The sequence below is a fragment of the Nannobrachium achirus genome (assembly GCF_963921795.1).
Source record: "Nannobrachium achirus genome assembly, chromosome: 18".
NCBI lineage: Eukaryota > Metazoa > Chordata > Actinopteri > Myctophiformes > Myctophidae > Nannobrachium > Nannobrachium achirus.
Window position 1 is genome coordinate 1,601,141 of NC_137825.1, and position 22,173 is coordinate 1,623,313.

General features: G+C 42.0%; 1 protein-coding gene across 1 annotated transcript in view; it reads left to right on the top strand.

Moving 5' to 3' along the window:
• noc3l (NOC3-like DNA replication regulator) overlaps positions 1-22,173 on the top strand; it is a 54,203-nt gene that overhangs the window by 6,137 nt on the left and 25,893 nt on the right. The window contains exons 5-7 of the mRNA XM_080748163.1: positions 3,915-3,980; positions 4,867-5,000; positions 20,169-20,330. Coding sequence (XP_080604289.1) covers positions 3,915-3,980; positions 4,867-5,000; positions 20,169-20,330 — 362 coding nt within the window. The remainder of the gene's footprint in view (positions 1-3,914; positions 3,981-4,866; positions 5,001-20,168; positions 20,331-22,173) is intronic.

The following is a 22,173-nucleotide window of genomic DNA, read 5'->3' on the forward strand; positions in this document are numbered from 1 at the left end:
GTAAAGTGGATGAACGCCCAGCTGCAACTAGTTATAAGTCAGCGTTTTTCAAGCAACACAAGTGGAATCCACTTTGAGAACCACTGGACTAGAACGTTTTTTTATTTTTTGTTGTTTATACGTAAAATAAAATATGTTAATGAATAATGTAAATACAATAGTTGAGTCAGAGATATGTTACAATTTAGCTTGACAAATGTCTTTCCATTTTATTAATCAAATGTAAAAGTACAGTCAAGAAAACTGTAATAAAATAAAATGTTATTTCAGAAGGAAGAATTAATTGTCTGTGTGATCCTGTCTATGGACACATACCCTCATAGTGATCCTGTCTATGGACACATACCCTCATAGTGATCCTGTCTATGGACACATACCCTCATAGTGATCCTGTCTATGGACACATACCCTCATAGTGATCCTGTCTATGGACACATATCCTCATAGTGTGATCCTGTCTATGGACACATACCCTCATAGTGATCCTGTCTATGGACACATACCCTCATAGTGATCCTGTCTATGGACACATACCCTCATAGTGTGATCCTGTCTATGGACACATACCCTCATAGTGTGATCCTGTCTATGGACACATACCCTCATAGTGATCCTGTCTATGGACACATATCCTCATAGTGTGATCCTGTCTATGGACACATACCCTCATAGTGATCCTGTCTATGGACACATACCCTCATAGTGATCCTGTCTATGGACACATACCCTCATAGTGATCCTGTCTATGGACACATACCCTCATAGTGATCCTGTCTATGGACACATACCCTCATAGTGATCCTGTCTATGGACACATACCCTCATAGTGATCCTGTCTATGGACACATACCCTCATAGTGTGATCCTGTCTATGGACACATACCCTCATAGTGTGATCCTGTCTATGGACACATACCCTCATAGTGTGATCCTGTCTATGGACACATACCCTCATAGTGTGATCCTGTCTATGGACACATACCCTCATAGTGATCCTGTCTATGGACACATACCCTCATAGTGATCCTGTCTATGGACACATACCCTCATAGTGATCCTGTCTATGGACACATACCCTCATAGTGATCCTGTCTATGGACACATACCCTCATAGTGTGATCCTGTCTATGGACACATACCCTCATAGTGATCCTGTCTATGGACACATACCCTCATAGTGTGATCCTGTCTATGGACACATACCCTCATAGTGATCCTGTCTATGGACACATACCCTCATAGTGATCCTGTCTATGGACACATACCCTCATAGTGATCCTGTCTATGGACACATACCCTCATAGTGATCCTGTCTATGGACACATACCCTCATAGTGTGATCCTGTCTATGGACACATACCCTCATAGTGATCCTGTCTATGGACACATACCCTCATAGTGATCCTGTCTATGGACACATACCCTCATAGTGATCCTGTCTATGGACACATACCCTCATAGTGATCCTGTCTATGGACACATACCCTCATAGTGTGATCCTGTCTATGGACACATACCCTCATAGTGATCCTGTCTATGGACACATACCCTCATAGTGATCCTGTCTATGGACACATACCCTCATAGTGTGATCCTGTCTATGGACACATACCCTCATAGTGATCCTGTCTATGGACACATACCCTCATAGTGATCCTGTCTATGGACACATACCCTCATAGTGTGATCCTGTCTATGGACACATACCCTCATAGTGTGATCCTGTCTATGGACACATACCCTCATAGTGATCCTGTCTATGGACACATACCCTCATAGTGATCCTGTCTATGGACACATACCCTCATAGTGATCCTGTCTATGGACACATACCCTCATAGTGATCCTGTCTATGGACACATACCCTCATAGTGATCCTGTCTATGGACACATACCCTCATAGTGATCCTGTCTATGGACACATACCCTCATAGTGATCCTGTCTATGGACACATACCCTCATAGTGTGATCCTGTCTATGGACACATACCCTCATAGTGATCCTGTCTATGGACACATACCCTCATAGTGATCCTGTCTATGGACACATACCCTCATAGTGATCCTGTCTATGGACACATACCCTCATAGTGATCCTGTCTATGGACACATACCCTCATAGTGATCCTGTCTATGGACACATACCCTCATAGTGATCCTGTCTATGGACACATACCCTCATAGTGATCCTGTCTATGGACACATACCCTCATAGTGATCCTGTCTATGGACACATACCCTCATAGTGTGATCCTGTCTATGGACACATACCCTCATAGTGATCCTGTCTATGGACACATACCCTCATAGTGATCCTGTCTATGGACACATACCCTCATAGTGATCCTGTCTATGGACACATACCCTCATAGTGATCCTGTCTATGGACACATACCCTCATAGTGATCCTGTCTATGGACACATACCCTCATAGTGATCCTGTCTATGGACACATACCCTCATAGTGATCCTGTCTATGGACACATACCCTCATAGTGTGATCCTGTCTATGGACACATACCCTCATAGTGATCCTGTCTATGGACACATACCCTCATAGTGATCCTGTCTATGGACACATACCCTCATAGTGTGATCCTGTCTATGGACACATACCCTCATAGTGTGATCCTGTCTATGGACACATACCCTCATAGTGTGATCCTGTCTATGGACACATACCCTCATAGTGATCCTGTCTATGGACACATACCCTCATAGTGTGATCCTGTCTATGGACACATACCCTCATAGTGATCCTGTCTATGGACACATACCCTCATAGTGATCCTGTCTATGGACACATACCCTCATAGTGTGATCCTGTCTATGGACACATACCCTCATAGTGTGATCCTGTCTATGGACACATACCCTCATAGTGATCCTGTCTATGGACACATACCCTCATAGTGATCCTGTCTATGGACACATACCCTCATAGTGTGATCCTGTCTATGGACACATACCCTCATAGTGATCCTGTCTATGGACACATACCCTCATAGTGTGATCCTGTCTATGGACACATACCCTCATAGTGATCCTGTCTATGGACACATACCCTCATAGTGATCCTGTCTATGGACACATACCCTCATAGTGTGATCCTGTCTATGGACACATACCCTCATAGTGATCCTGTCTATGGACACATACCCTCATAGTGTGATCCTGTCTATGGACACATACCCTCATAGTGATCCTGTCTATGGACACATACCCTCATAGTGATCCTGTCTATGGACACATACCCTCATAGTGATCCTGTCTATGGACACATACCCTCATAGTGATCCTGTCTATGGACACATACCCTCATAGTGTGATCCTGTCTATGGACACATACCCTCATAGTGATCCTGTCTATGGACACATACCCTCATAGTGATCCTGTCTATGGACACATACCCTCATAGTGTGATCCTGTCTATGGACACATACCCTCATAGTGTGATCCTGTCTATGGACACATACCCTCATAGTGTGATCCTGTCTATGGACACATACCCTCATAGTGTGATCCTGTCTATGGACACATACCCTCATAGTGTGATCCTGTCTATGGACACATACCCTCATAGTGATCCTGTCTATGGACACATACCCTCATAGTGATCCTGTCTATGGACACATACCCTCATAGTGATCCTGTCTATGGACACATACCCTCATAGTGTGATCCTGTCTATGGACACATACCCTCATAGTGTGATCCTGTCTATGGACACATACCCTCATAGTGTGATCCTGTCTATGGACACATACCCTCATAGTGTGATCCTGTCTATGGACACATACCCTCATAGTGATCCTGTCTATGGACACATAACCTCATAGTGATCCTGTCTATGGACACATACCCTCATAGACACTCATCTTCCTCTCATTAATCATGTGTCTCCTGTCTCCAGTGATCCACAAGGACGATGAAGATGATGAAGAGGAGGAGAACACAGGACTGGAACACTTTGAGAACGGTACTCGCACGCACGCACACACACACGTGCGCACATGCACACACGCACGCACGTACACATACACGGACCATCAAGGAGATGATCTCATGGTTTGTTCACCTTCTTTACACAACCAGCCACTAAAGCCACTATAATACATCTTTTAGTTGAACACTATAATACATCTTTTAGTGTAACACAACCCTCCTGCTGTTAACTCATTGACTCCACCCCCAGTTATTCCCACTGTGAGAGGCTGACAGTTTCCACAGTTATTATCCATTAGATTTGATTCAAAACGATAAAAAAGAAAAGACAAATATGGCTTTCTAAGTGCCCCCAAAAAAGTGTTTCTGGTCCAGACCGGAAACTCGTCCAGTTGCCCAGTCATAACAAAAGTATGGTGTCCAGATGTCCCTAGTGCCCCCTGTCCCACTAGTATTCGTAATTTCTCCCCATTATTGGGTGTTTTATTGATAATTAGAAATGAGTGATTAACAGTGATTAACGATTTCATTGTGTTTTTGTAGTTGACATTTACATTTCTGTTTGGCTTTTAGGCTTTGAAGTTGCACATGGCAGATAATGACACATAAACTAAGTATACAAAGAAATGACTGACATATCTGACAACTATATACTTAAAAAAAGGACATTGATAGTGGAAATAGCCGATCTACAAGCTCACACCGCGTTGCGACACGGTGTGAGCTTGTAGATCTGCTTTTTCCACTATTTTTATATGAACATTATTCAACATGGAAATGATTATAACGATTATGAAAGATAATCACGATTATGTCAAATAATTACGATTAGATGATTATGACAGCCCTAGTTGTTGTCAGTTACGGAGGCTTAAATGGGTTACTGATGGTGGCTGTGTGTAATGTGTCCTCCCCACCAGAGGAGGAGCCAGAGAGCAGCACGGTGGCGCTGACAGCAGAGGAACGAGAGCAGCTCAGAGTCCAGAAACTGACCGACAGGAAGCTTCGTATCGGATCTCTAGCATCTGCTATCATCACTGACCCCACTAACAACGTACGTATAGATATGTTATCTGATCTCTAGCATCAGCTATCATCACTGACCCTACTAACAACGTACGTATAGATCTGTTATCTGATCTCTAGCATCTGCTATCATCACTGACCCCACTAACAACGTACGTATAGATCTGTTATCTGATCTCTAGCATCAGCTATCATCACTGACCCTACTAACAACGTACGTATAGATCTGTTATCTGATCTCTAGCATCAGCTATCATCACTGACCCTACTAACAACGTACGTATAGATCTGTTATGCCACATTGAGCTTGTAGATGCTATTTACCAGTAAGACTCCCTAATCGGGAGATAAGCCACCGTCAGGTTGCATACACAAACTGTAGAAGGCAATGGTAGCCAATCAGGAGGGAATATGGGAAATGGGACAGATCCATGTTGATGACATGACTGTAGAGATACTGTGTACCACTTTGTGTGATTTTAGGGCAAAATGTGTAGGAGCAGTGTCCAAAAATGTGTTTTGCAAAAGTCGGCCTGATGGTGGCGCTAGAAGAGGGTCATGTGAGAAATGAGGGGTGGAGGTTGTGGTTTGCCATCCAAGGTTTGGCATGGATCGGGCCAACCGTGGCAGAGATAAGTGTAGGGGCAAAAAGTGTGACATGACGGACAGACTGACTGACAGCCGGTGGAGCTTTTCATAGTAACTGCGACCTGACGGTCACAATTAAAACTTAAAATATTTGCAAATCTTTGAAGATATGTTTTTCAAAGCATATCTTTAAGGGGGGGGGAACAACATCCTTTGAGTTGGAATTTTGGGGGTCCTTGACAAGAAATATTTAGAAGACATTTAAAAGCAATCGGGTCAATATATTCAAAGACTTGCACACTATCAATTTTTTCGAAATTAGAAGACCTACAGTTGTGGACAAAAGTATTGGCACCTTGCATACCCAACACAACGGTCTAGTTAGCACACAGTGAAGGAACATCACAACACACTGATCTAGTTAGCACACAGTGAAGGAACATCACAACACACTGATCTAGTTAGCACACAGTGAAGGATCATTACAACACACTGATCTAGTTAGCACACAGTGAAGGAACATCACAACACACTGATCTAGTTAGCACACAGTGAAGGATCATCACAACACACTGATCTAGTTAGCACACAGTGAAGGATCATCACAACACACTGATCTAGTTAGCACACAGTGAAGGAACATCACAACACACTGATCTAGTTAGAACACAGTGAAGGATCATCACAACACACTGATCTAGTTAGCACACAGTGAAGGATCATCACAACACACTGATCTAGTTAGCACACAGTGAAGGAACATCACAACACACTGATCTAGTTAGCACACAGTGAAGGAACATCACAACACACTGATCTAGTTAGCACACAGTGAAGGAACATCACAACACACTGATCTAGTTAGCACACAGTGAAGGATCATCACAACACACTGATCTAGTTAGCACACAGTGAAGGAACATCACAACACACTGATCTAGTTAGCACAGTGAAGGAACATCACAACACACTGATCTAGTTAGCACACAGTGAAGGATCATCACAACACACTGATCTAGTTAGCACACAGTGAAGGAACATCACAACACACTGATCTAGTTAGCACACAGTGAAGGAACATCACAACACACTGATCTAGTTAGCACAGTGAAGGAACATCACAACACACTGATCTAGTTAGCACAGTGAAGGAACATCACAACACACTGATCTAGTTAGCACACAGTGAAGGAACATCACAACACACTGATCTAGTTAGCACAGTGAAGGAACATCACAACACACTGATCTAGTTAGCACACAGTGAAGGATCATCACAACACACTGATCTAGTTAGCACACAGTGAAGGAACATCACAACACACTGATCTAGTTAGCACACAGTGAAGGAACATCACAACACACTGATCTAGTTAGCACACAGTGAAGGAACATCACAACACACTGATCTAGTTAGCACACAGTGAAGGAACATCACAACACACTGATCTAGTTAGAACACAGTGAAGGAACATCACAACACACTGATCTAGTTAGCACACAGTGAAGGATCATCACAACACACTGATCTAGTTAGCACACAGTGAAGGAACATCACAACACACTGATCTAGTTAGAACACAGTGAAGGATCATCACAACACACTGATCTAGTTAGCACACAGTGAAGGAACATCACAACACACTGATCTAGTTAGAACACAGTGAAGGAACATCACAACACACTGATCTAGTTAGCACACAGTGAAGGAACATCACAACACACTGATCTAGTTAGCACACAGTGAAGGAACATCACAACACACTGATCTAGTTAGAACACAGTGAAGGAACATCACAACACACTGATCTAGTTAGCACACAGTGAAGGAACATCACAACACACTGATCTAGTTAGCACACAGTGAAGGAACATCACAACACACTGATCTAGTTAGAACACAGTGAAGGAACATCACAACACACTGATCTAGTTAGCACACAGTGAAGGAACATCACAACACACTGATCTAGTTAGCACACAGTGAAGGAACATCACAACACACTGATCTAGTTAGCACACAGTGAAGGATCATCACAACACACTGATCTAGTTAGCACACAGTGAAGGAACATCACAACACACTGATCTAGTTAGCACACAGTGAAGGAACATCACAACACACTGATCTAGTTAGCACACAGTGAAGGATCATCACAACACACTGATCTAGTTAGCACACAGTGAAGGAACATCACAACACACTGATCTAGTTAGCACACAGTGAAGGAACATCACAACACACTGATCTAGTTAGCACACAGTGAAGGAACATCACAACACACTGATCTAGTTAGCACACAGTGAAGGATCATCACAACACACTGATCTAGTTAGCACACAGTGAAGGAACATCACAACACACTGATCTAGTTAGCACACAGTGAAGGATCATCACAACACACTGATCTAGTTAGCACACAGTGAAGGAACATCACAACACACTGATCTAGTTAGAACACAGTGAAGGATCATCACAACACACTGATCTAGTTAGAACACAGTGAAGGAACATCACAACACACTGATCTAGTTAGAACACAGTGAAGGAACATCACAACACACTGATCTAGTTAGCACACAGTGAAGGATCATCACAACACACTGATCTAGTTAGCACACAGTGAAGGATCATCACAACACACTGATCTAGTTAGCACACAGTGAAGGATCATCACAACACAATGATCTAGTTAGCACACAGTGAAGGATCATCACAACACAATGATCTAGTTAGCACACAGTGAAGGAACATCACAACACACTGATCTAGTTAGCACACAGTGAAGGAACATCACAACACACTGATCTAGTTAGCACACAGTGAAGGAACATCACAACACACTGATCTAGTTAGCACACAGTGAAGGAACATCACAACACACTGATCTAGTTAGCACACAGTGAAGGAACATCACAACACACTGATCTAGTTAGCACACAGTGAAGGATCATCACAACACACTGATCTAGTTAGCACACAGTGAAGGATCATCACAACACAATGATCTAGTTAGCACACAGTGAAGGATCATCACAACACACTGATCTAGTTAGCACACAGTGAAGGAACATCACAACACACTGATCTAGTTAGCACACAGTGAAGGATCATCACAACACACTGATCTAGTTAGCACACAGTGAAGGAACATCACAACACACTGATCTAGTTAGCACACAGTGAAGGAACATCACAACACAATGATCTAGTTAGCACACAGTGAAGGAACATCACAACACACTGATCTAGTTAGCACACAGTGAAGGAACATCACAACACACTGATCTAGTTAGCACACAGTGAAGGAACATCACAACACACTGATCTAGTTAGCACACAGTGAAGGAACATCACAACACACTGATCTAGTTAGCACACAGTGAAGGATCATCATAACACACTGATCTAGTTAGCACACAGTGAAGGATCATCATAACACACTGATCTAGTTAGCACACAGTGAAGGAACATCACAACACACTGATCTAGTTAGCACACAGTGAAGGAACATCACAACACACTGATCTAGTTAGCACACAGTGAAGGATCATCACAACACACTGATCTAGTTAGCACACAGTGAAGGAACATCACAACACACTGATCTAGTTAGCACACAGTGAAGGATCATCACAACACACTGATCTAGTTAGCACACAGTGAAGGAACATCACAACACACTGATCTAGTTAGCACACAGTGAAGGATCATCATAACACACTGATCTAGTTAGCACACAGTGAAGGAACATCACAACACACTGATCTAGTTAGCACACAGTGAAGGAACATCACAACACACTGATCTAGTTAGCACACAGTGAAGGATCATCACAACACACTGATCTAGTTAGCACACAGTGAAGGAACATCACAACACACTGATCTAGTTAGAACACAGTGAAGGAACATCACAACACACTGATCTAGTTAGCACACAGTGAAGGATCATCACAACACACTGATCTAGTTAGCACACAGTGAAGGAACATCACAACACACTGATCTAGTTAGCACACAGTGAAGGAACATCACAACACAATGATCTAGTTAGCACACAGTGAAGGAACATCACAACACACTGATCTAGTTAGCACACAGTGAAGGAACATCACAACACACTGATCTAGTTAGCACACAGTGAAGGAACATCACAACACACTGATCTAGTTAGCACACAGTGAAGGAACATCACAACACAATGATCTAGTTAGCACACAGTGAAGGAACATCACAACACACTGATCTAGTTAGCACACAGTGAAGGAACATCACAACACACTGATCTAGTTAGCACACAGTGAAGGAACATCACAACACACTGATCTAGTTAGCACACAGTGAAGGAACATCACAACACACTGATCTAGTTAGCACACAGTGAAGGATCATCACAACACACTGATCTAGTTAGCACACAGTGAAGGAACATCACAACACACTGATCTAGTTAGCACACAGTGAAGGAACATCACAACACACTGATCTAGTTAGCACACAGTGAAGGATCATCACAACACACTGATCTAGTTAGCACACAGTGAAGGATCATCACAACACAATGATCTAGTTAGCACACAGTGAAGGAACATCACAACACACTGATCTAGTTAGAACACAATGAAGGAACATCACAACACACTGATCTAGTTAGCACACAGTGAAGGAACATCACAACACACTGATCTAGTTAGCACACAGTGAAGGATCATCACAACACACTGATCTAGTTAGCACACAGTGAAGGATCATCACAACACAATGATCTAGTTAGCACACAGTGAAGGAACATCACAACACACTGATCTAGTTAGCACACAGTGAAGGAACATCACAACACACTGATCTAGTTAGCACACAGTGAAGGATCATCACAACACACTGATCTAGTTAGCACACAGTGAAGGAACATCACAACACACTGATCTAGTTAGCACACAGTGAAGGAACATCACAACACACTGATCTAGTTAGCACACAGTGAAGGATCATCACAACACACTGATCTAGTTAGCACACAGTGAAGGATCATCACAACACAATGATCTAGTTAGCACACAGTGAAGGATCATCACAACACACTGATCTAGTTAGCACACAGTGAAGGATCATCACAACACAATGATCTAGTTAGCACACAGTGAAGGATCATCACAACACACTGATCTAGTTAGCACACAGTGAAGGAACATCACAACACACTGATCTAGTTAGCACACAGTGAAGGATCATCACAACACACTGATCTAGTTAGCACACAGTGAAGGAACATCACAACACACTGATCTAGTTAGCACACAGTGAAGGAACATCACAACACAATGATCTAGTTAGCACACAGTGAAGGAACATCACAACACACTGATCTAGTTAGCACACAGTGAAGGAACATCACAACACACTGATCTAGTTAGCACACAGTGAAGGAACATCACAACACACTGATCTAGTTAGCACACAGTGAAGGAACATCACAACACACTGATCTAGTTAGCACACAGTGAAGGATCATCATAACACACTGATCTAGTTAGCACACAGTGAAGGATCATCATAACACACTGATCTAGTTAGCACACAGTGAAGGAACATCACAACACACTGATCTAGTTAGCACACAGTGAAGGATCATCACAACACACGGATCTAGTTAGCACACAGTGAAGGAACATCACAACACACTGATCTAGTTAGCACACAGTGAAGGATCATCACAACACACTGATCTAGTTAGCACACAGTGAAGGAACATCACAACACACTGATCTAGTTAGCACACAGTGAAGGATCATCATAACACACTGATCTAGTTAGCACACAGTGAAGGAACATCACAACACACTGATCTAGTTAGCACACAGTGAAGGAACATCACAACACACTGATCTAGTTAGAACACAGTGAAGGATCATCACAACACACTGATCTAGTTAGCACACAGTGAAGGATCATCACAACACACTGATCTAGTTAGCACACAGTGAAGGAACATCACAACACACTGATCTAGTTAGAACACAGTGAAGGAACATCACAACACACTGATCTAGTTAGCACACAGTGAAGGAACATCACAACACAATGATCTAGTTAGCACACAGTGAAGGAACATCACAACACACTGATCTAGTTAGCACACAGTGAAGGAACATCACAACACACTGATCTAGTTAGCACACAGTGAAGGAACATCACAACACACTGATCTAGTTAGCACACAGTGAAGGAACATCACAACACACTGATCTAGTTAGCACACAGTGAAGGATCATCACAACACACTGATCTAGTTAGCACACAGTGAAGGAACATCACAACACACTGATCTAGTTAGCACACAGTGAAGGAACATCACAACACACTGATCTAGTTAGCACACAGTGAAGGAACATCACAACACACTGATCTAGTTAGCACACAGTGAAGGAACATCACAACACACTGATCTAGTTAGCACACAGTGAAGGATCATCACAACACACTGATCTAGTTAGCACACAGTGAAGGAACATCACAACACACTGATCTAGTTAGCACACAGTGAAGGAACATCACAACACACTGATCTAGTTAGCACACAGTGAAGGAACATCACAACACACTGATCTAGTTAGCACACAGTGAAGGAACATCACAACACAATGATCTAGTTAGCACACAGTGAAGGAACATCACAACACACTGATCTAGTTAGCACACAGTGAAGGAACATCACAACACACTGGTCTAGTTAGCACACAGTGAAGGATCATCACAACACACTGATCTAGTTAGCACACAGTGAAGGATCATCACAACACACTGATCTAGTTAGCACACAGTGAAGGAACATCACAACACACTGATCTAGTTAGCACACAGTGAAGGAACATCACAACACACTGATCTAGTTAGCACACAGTGAAGGAACATCACAACACACTGATCTAGTTAGCACACAGTGAAGGAACATCACAACACACTGATCTAGTTAGCACACAGTGAAGGAACATCACAACACACTGATCTAGTTAGCACACAGTGAAGGAACATCACAACACACTGATCTAGTTAGCACACAGTGAAGGAACATCACAACACACTGATCTAGTTAGCACACAGTGAAGGATCATCACAACACACTGATCTAGTTAGCACACAGTGAAGGAACATCACAACACACTGATCTAGTTAGCACACAGTGAAGGAACATCACAACACACTGATCTAGTTAGCACACAGTGAAGGAACATCACAACACACTGATCTAGTTAGCACACAGTGAAGGATCATCACAACACACTGATCTAGTTAGCACACAGTGAAGGAACATCACAACACACTGATCTAGTTAGAACACAGTGAAGGATCATCACAACACACTGATCTAGTTAGCACAGTGAAGGATCATCACAACACACTGATCTAGTTAGCACACAGTGAAGGATCATCACAACACACTGATCTAGTTAGCACACAGTGAAGGATCATCACAACACACTGATCTAGTTAGCACACAGTGAAGGAACATCACAACACACTGATCTAGTTAGCACACAGTGAAGGAACATCACAACACACTGATCTAGTTAGCACACAGTGAAGGAAAATCACAACACACTGATCTAGTTAGCACACAGTGAAGGATCATCACAACACACTGATCTAGTTAGCACAGTGAAGGATCATCACAACACACTGATCTAGTTAGCACACAGTGAAGGAACATCACAACACACTGATCTAGTTAGCACACAGTGAAGGAACATCACAACACACTGATCTAGTTAGCACACAGTGAAGGAACATCACAACACACTGATCTAGTTAGCACACAGTGAAGGAACATCACAACACACTGATCTAGTTAGCACACAGTGAAGGAACATCACAACACACTGATCTAGTTAGCACACAGTGAAGGAACATCACAACACACTGATCTAGTTAGAACACAGTGAAGGATCATCTCAACACACTGATCTAGTTAGAACACAGTGAAGGATCATCTCAACACACTGATCTAGTTAGCACACAGTGAAGGAACATCACAACACACTGATCTAGTTAGAACACAGTGAAGGATCATCTCAACACACTGATCTAGTTAGCACACAGTGAAGGAACATCACAACACACTGATCTAGTTAGAACACAGTGAAGGAACATCACAACACACTGATCTAGTTAGCACACAGTGAAGGAACATCACAACACACTGATCTAGTTAGCACACAGTGAAGGATCATCACAACACAATGATCTAGTTAGCACACAGTGAAGGAACATCACAACACACTGATCTAGTTAGCACACAGTGAAGGAACATCACAACACACTGATCACAGTGAAGGAACATCACAACACACTGATCTAGTTAGAACACAGTGAAGGAACATCACAACACACTGATCTAGTTAGCACACAGTGAAGGAACATCACAACACACTGATCTAGTTAGCACACAGTGAAGGATCATCACAACACAATGATCTAGTTAGCACACAGTGAAGGAACATCACAACACACTGATCTAGTTAGCACACAGTGAAGGAACATCACAACACACTGATCTAGTTAGCACACAGTGAAGGAACATCACAACACACTGATCTAGTTAGCACACAGTGAAGGAACATCACAACACACTGATCTAGTTAGCACACAGTGAAGGAACATCACAACACACTGATCTAGTTAGAACACAGTGAAGGATCATCTCAACACACTGATCTAGTTAGCACACAGTGAAGGAACATCACAACACACTGATCTAGTTAGCACACAGTGAAGGAACATCACAACACACTGATCTAGTTAGCACACAGTGAAGGAACATCACAACACACTGATCTAGTTAGCACACAGTGAAGGAACATCACAACACAATGATCTAGTTAGCACACAGTGAAGGAACATCACAACACACTGATCTAGTTAGCACACAGTGAAGGATCATCACAACACAATGATCTAGTTAGCACACAGTGAAGGAACATCACAACACACTGATCTAGTTAGCACACAGTGAAGGAACATCACAACACACTGATCTAGTTAGCACACAGTGAAGGAACATCACAACACACTGATCTAGTTAGCACACAGTGAAGGAACATCACAACACACTGATCTAGTTAGCACACAGTGAAGGAACATCACAACACACTGATCTAGTTAGCACACAGTGAAGGAACATCACAACACACTGATCTAGTTAGCACACAGTGAAGGAACATCACAACACACTGATCTAGTTAGCACACAGTGAAGGAACATCACAACACACTGATCTAGTTAGCACACAGTGAAGGAACATCACAACACACTGATCTAGTTAGCACACAGTGAAGGAACATCACAACACAACGGTCTAGTTAGCACACAGTGAAGGAACATCACAACACAACGGTCTAGTTAGCACACAGTGAAGGAACATCACAACACACTGATCTAGTTAGAACACAGTGAAGGATCATCTCAACACACTGATCTAGTTAGCACACAGTGAAGGAACATCACAACACACTGATCTAGTTAGAACACAGTGAAGGAACATCACAACACACTGATCTAGTTAGCACACAGTGAAGGAACATCACAACACACTGATCTAGTTAGCACACAGTGAAGGATCATCACAACACAATGATCTAGTTAGCACACAGTGAAGGAACATCACAACACACTGATCTAGTTAGCACACAGTGAAGGAACATCACAACACACTGATCTAGTTAGCACACAGTGAAGGAACATCACAACACACTGATCTAGTTAGCACACAGTGAAGGAACATCACAACACACTGATCTAGTTAGCACACAGTGAAGGAACATCACAACACACTGATCTAGTTAGAACACAGTGAAGGATCATCTCAACACACTGATCTAGTTAGCACACAGTGAAGGAACATCACAACACACTGATCTAGTTAGCACACAGTGAAGGATCATCACAACACACTGATCTAGTTAGCACACAGTGAAGGAACATCACAACACACTGATCTAGTTAGCACACAGTGAAGGAACATCACAACACACTGATCTAGTTAGCACACAGTGAAGGAACATCACAACACAATGATCTAGTTAGCACACAGTGAAGGAACATCACAACACACTGATCTAGTTAGCACACAGTGAAGGATCATCACAACACAATGATCTAGTTAGCACACAGTGAAGGAACATCACAACACACTGATCTAGTTAGCACACAGTGAAGGAACATCACAACACACTGATCTAGTTAGCACACAGTGAAGGAACATCACAACACACTGATCTAGTTAGCACACAGTGAAGGAACATCACAACACACTGATCTAGTTAGCACACAGTGAAGGAACATCACAACACACTGATCTAGTTAGCACACAGTGAAGGAACATCACAACACACTGATCTAGTTAGCACACAGTGAAGGAACATCACAACACACTGATCTAGTTAGCACACAGTGAAGGAACATCACAACACACTGATCTAGTTAGCACACAGTGAAGGAACATCACAACACACTGATCTAGTTAGCACACAGTGAAGGAACATCACAACACAACGGTCTAGTTAGCACACAGTGAAGGAACATCACAACACAACGGTCTAGTTAGCACACAGTGAAGGAACATCACAACACAACGGTCTAGTTAGCACACAGTGAAGGAACATCACAACACACTGATCTAGTTAGCACACAGTGAAGGATCATCTCAACACACTGATCTAGTTAGCACACAGTGAAGGAACATCACAACACACTGATCTAGTTAGCACACAGTGAAGGAACATCACAACACACTGATCTAGTTAGCACACAGTGAAGGAACATCACAACACACTGATCTAGTTAGCACACAGTGAAGGAACATCACAACACACTGATCTAGTTAGCACACAGTGAAGGAACATCACAACACACTGATCTAGTTAGCACACAGTGAAGGAACATCACAACACACTGATCTAGTTAGCACACAGTGAAGGAACATCACAACACACTGATCTAGTTAGCACACAGTGAAGGATCATCACAACACACTGATCTAGTTAGCACACAGTGAAGGAACATCACAACACACTGATCTAGTTAGCACACAGTGAAGGATCATCACAACACACTGATCTAGTTAGCACAGTGAAGGAACATCACAACACACTGATCTAGTTAGCACACAGTGAAGGATCATCACAACACACTGATCTAGTTAGCACACAGTGAAGGAACATCACAACACACTGATCTAGTTAGCACACAGTGAAGGAACATCACAACACAATGATCTAGTTAGCACACAGTGAAGGAACATCACAACACACTGATCTAGTTAGCACACAGTGAAGGAACATCACAACACACTGATCTAGTTAGCACACAGTGAAGGAACATCACAACACACTGATCTAGTTAGCACACAGTGAAGGAACATCACAACACACTGATCTAGTTAGCACACAGTGAAGGAACATCACAACACACTGATCTAGTTAGCACACAGTGAAGGATCATCACAACACACTGATCTAGTTAGCAGACAGTGAAGGAACATCACAACACACTGATCTAGTTAGCACACAGTGAAGGAACATCACAACACAATGATCTAGTTAGCACACAGTGAAGGAACATCACAACACACTGATCTAGTTAGCACACAGTGAAGGAACATCACAACACACTGATCTAGTTAGCACACAGTGAAGGAACATCACAACACACTGATCTAGTTAGCACACAGTGAAGGATCATCACAACACACTGATCTAGTTAGCACACAGTGAAGGATCATCATAACACACTGATCTAGTTAGCACACAGTGAAGGAACATCACAACACACTGATCTAGTTAGAACACAGTGAAGGAACATCACAACACACTGATCTAGTTAGCACACAGTGAAGGAACATCACAACACACTGATCTAGTTAGCACACAGTGAAGGAACATCACAACACACTGATCTAGTTAGCACACAGTGAAGGAACATCACAACACACTGATCTAGTTAGCACACAGTGAAGGAACATCACAACACACTGATCTAGTTAGCACACAGTGAAGGAACATCACAACACACTGATCTAGTTAGCACACAGTGAAGGATCATCACAACACACTGATCTAGTTAGCACACAGTGAAGGAACATCACAACACACTGATCTAGTTAGCACACAGTGAAGGAACATCACAACACACTGATCTAGTTAGCACACAGTGAAGGAACATCACAACACACTGATCTAGTTAGAACACAGTGAAGGAACATCACAACACACTGATCTAGTTAGCACACAGTGAAGGAACATCACAACACAATGATCTAGTTAGCACACAGTGAAGGAACATCACAACACACTGATCTAGTTAGCACACAGTGAAGGAACATCACAACACACTGATCTAGTTAGCACACAGTGAAGGAACATCACAACACACTGATCTAGTTAGCACACAGTGAAGGAACATCACAACACACTGATCTAGTTAGCACACAGTGAAGGATCATCACAACACACTGATCTAGTTAGCACACAGTGAAGGAACATCACAACACACTGATCTAGTTAGCACACAGTGAAGGATCATCACAACACACTGATCTAGTTAGCACACAGTGAAGGAACATCACAACACACTGATCTAGTTAGCACACAGTGAAGGATCATCACAACACACTGATCTAGTTAGCACACAGTGAAGGAACATCACAACACACTGATCTAGTTAGCACACAGTGAAGGAACATCACAACACACTGATCTAGTTAGCACACAGTGAAGGAACATCACAACACACTGATCTAGTTAGCACACAGTGAAGGAACATCACAACACACTGATCTAGTTAGAACACAGTGAAGGATCATCTCAACACACTGATCTAGTTAGCACACAGTGAAGGAACATCACAACACACTGATCTAGTTAGCACACAGTGAAGGATCATCACAACACACTGATCTAGTTAGCACACAGTGAAGGATCATCACAACACACTGATCTAGTTAGCACACAGTGAAGGAACATCACAACACACTGATCTAGTTAGCACACAGTGAAGGAACATCACAACACACTGATCTAGTTAGCACACAGTGAAGGAACATCACAACACACTGATCTAGTTAGCACACAGTGAAGGAACATCAAGGTCTCTGGAGATGGACTTGGAGCCTTCAGATTGTCTGACCTCTGACCTCCTGACAATTCTCTCCTTTTTATTTGGTCCATGCTCAGTGTGACACAAACCAGCAGAATGAGGGATTTACTCCATTTAAACTGGGTGGATTATATTAGTGCTTACTAAAGATTAAAGTCAACTTGGACTCTGGAGTTCCAGGTGAACTGAAGAGCCTGCTTGAAATTCAACTACAGTGTATTTAAGTATTTATGCAAGTTTCTGTGTAGAATGAGTTTAGATTCTTTATTTATTCTAGTTTCATGTTGTGTTCCTCTGCAAACCAAATACTGTATGTTAACGCAAAATATGTTTTCATTTGCCAAGCTTCTGGAAGACTTTTTCTTTTTCTGTTTTACAAATGAAGGGTGACAATACGTTTGTCCATAACTAACATGGGATGGAATTCTGCTGCTTAACGCTCACTGTGTGAACGCACACGCACGCATGCACAGGCACACACACACACACACACACACACACACACACACACACACACACATGCATACACAGGCACACACACACACACGCATACACAGGCACACACACACACACGCATACACAGGCACACACACACACACACGCATACACAGGCACACACACACACACGCATACACAGGCACACACACACGCATGCAGACGAGAGCGATGCAGCTTTGCTGCTAGGAAACATAAAGGACCGTTAGGGCTGTCGCGATTAGGAATTTCTGGAGACGATTAATCGTCATACAAAATAATCACGATTGACGAATATATTGTCTTTTTTTTTCTTTTTTTCCCCCCTTCATTTTATGCCACTATGATGAGCTTTGATAATACTCAATACTGTACACCTTAGAAGAGCAATTGAATTGCTTTTTGAACATCAGTTCAGTGGTGTAAAGTAACTATTAAGTACATTTACTTGCAAACTTTAGCCCTATTTTATACCGTGGTTATGTGAAAATAGCTCACAACGCGTCGCATCGCGACGCGTTGTGAGCTTGTAGATCGGCTATTTCCACTATCAAAGTTATTTTTTAAGTAGTAAGTTGTCAAATATGTCAGTAATTTATTTGTATATTTAGGTTATGTGTCATATCTACCATGTACAACTTCAAAGCCTAAAAGCCAAACAGAAATATAATTATCAACGACAAAAACACAATTAAATCGGTAATCGCCAATTATTTGAGTGACAATTAATCGTCATGTAAAATGTCATATCGTGACAGCCCTAGTTGTGAGCATTCAAGAATGCAAGAATGCAAGTGTTGACGAGAGGTTTAAGAATGGTTTTATTGTCAAAACACTACTTTTTGAATTAAATTGGATAATCGCGAATATGAAAAATAATCGTGAATATGAAAAATAATCACGAATAGACGATTATGTATTAATCGTGACTGCCCTAAGGACCATAGAGATATTGTGGTCAAACCGTCTCTCTGTGTCCCAGATCAAGAAGCTGAAGGAGCTTCGCTCCATGCTGATGGAGACTGATGTCTTGGTGGCGGTGACGGTGCGTAAGCTGGTCATGGTGTCTCTGATGGAGATCTTTAAGGACATCACCCCGTCATACCGCATCCGAGCTCTCACTGAGACAGAGAAGAACACTAAGGTACGCTGTGTGTGTGTGTGTGTGTGTGTGTGTGTGTGTGTGTGTGTGTGTGTGTGTGTGTGTGTGTGCGCGTGCGTGCGCGTGCATGTGAACTGGGACATCCATGAATATATCATGAGTTGTCGTGCTAGTCAACTGATCGTGTTGAAATATATTTATCATGAATTGAATGAATGAAAGAAAGTCTTTATTGCAGACTCAGGGTCCACAGAAGAACATCCAGTGACTGGATGTTCTTGTTTCTGTTGTTTCGCTGTCGAATGTAAACCGACCAGCACGGTATGACGTAACTTCCGTTAAACGTAGCACTTCTGCTAGAAATCTTGGAACCAAGCGGAGGTCATATTGTGGCCAGGGTGGCTCCTTGCAGCTGTCATTAGGGCTGGAGCTGGACACTAGGGTACAGGGTAAACCCCATAACACATGTATTGATTACCCGCTATCAATAAGCTTATCAAACTTGTTACGGAGCATAGCTGTATTGATTACCCGCTATCAATAAGCTTATCAAACTTGTTACGGAGCATAGCGGCCCATGATGTCATGTTTAAACAATCAATACAAGAGGCCATCAAGACATTATTACAGTACTGTTCATAATATAACCATTTAACACTTATTGCATTTGCATTTAACACTTCATGATATTTAATTTACTTTTGTCAATTGTCATCTTCATAGATGGTGGTCAGCTACAAACTCACAGTCATAAAGAAAAAGATACCAGTTCTGTTCAGAATTTGTCGTCTCACATCTTTCCACAAAATATTATAAAACTCTCAACAGTGGTCTGGATAAAAGCCAGGATCAATAAGCAGGATCGATAAGGTGCTCATTATTAATACAGATTAACGAGCTCCATCCCCTAATAAGGGATAATGGTTGTGAGTGGCTGCATTGGTACTGTTTGGTTGCATGGTAGTTAGGGCTGTCATAATTATTACATAATCGTCGAATCGCCATTTTTTGACATAATCATGATTGTTTTTCATAATCGTTTCCATTTTGAAAAATGTTCATATGTTTTCTCTAAAGTCAACAGTAGTGGAAATAGCCGATCTACAACCTTGTAGATCGGCTATTTCCACTATCAATGTTCTTTTTTAAGTATAAAGTTGTCAAATATGTCAGTAATGTCTTTGTATATTTAGGTTATGTGTCATATCTGCCAGGGGCAACTTCAAAGCCTACAAGCCAAACAGAAATGTTGTTGTCAACGACAAAAACACAATTAAATCGTTAATTGCAATTATTTGAGTGACAATTAATGGAGAATGTTAGTCTGGCGTGGCCAGACTGTTGACTCCACACAACATGCAAATGCTCCCATCATACAGTAGGGGGTGACGCTAGTCTGATGTAGGGCATTCACCAATAGTGATTTTTAGTATTCTAATTATTCAACCTCAAAGTATTCAAATAGTCGAATATTCAACAGTACTGGCCAAACTGACCAAACGGTCAGATATTAAGTAAGCAAGAGGCGAACATTGTGAAAATAGCAGATCTACATGCTCACAACGCCTCGCGTTGTGAGCATGTAGATCTGCTATTTTCAATATTTATCTGAGGAACCGAGTCACATTAAATGTAACACCTACAATTCCAAGTGCTTGTCAGGGTTCTTATGACTTCCTATCAAGCCAGGCTTTATAAACCATGAAGAAATATATATTTGTTTAAAGTCAAAACAATAAAAAAATCAAAATAAGCGAATATTCGACTTTGGTGAACAAAGTCGAATAGTGACTTTGATATTCGAATAGTGGAATATTTGGTGAATGCCCTATGTCTGATGATGACTGCTCCCTTGGTGCAGTAATGATAACAAGTCCTACTGGAA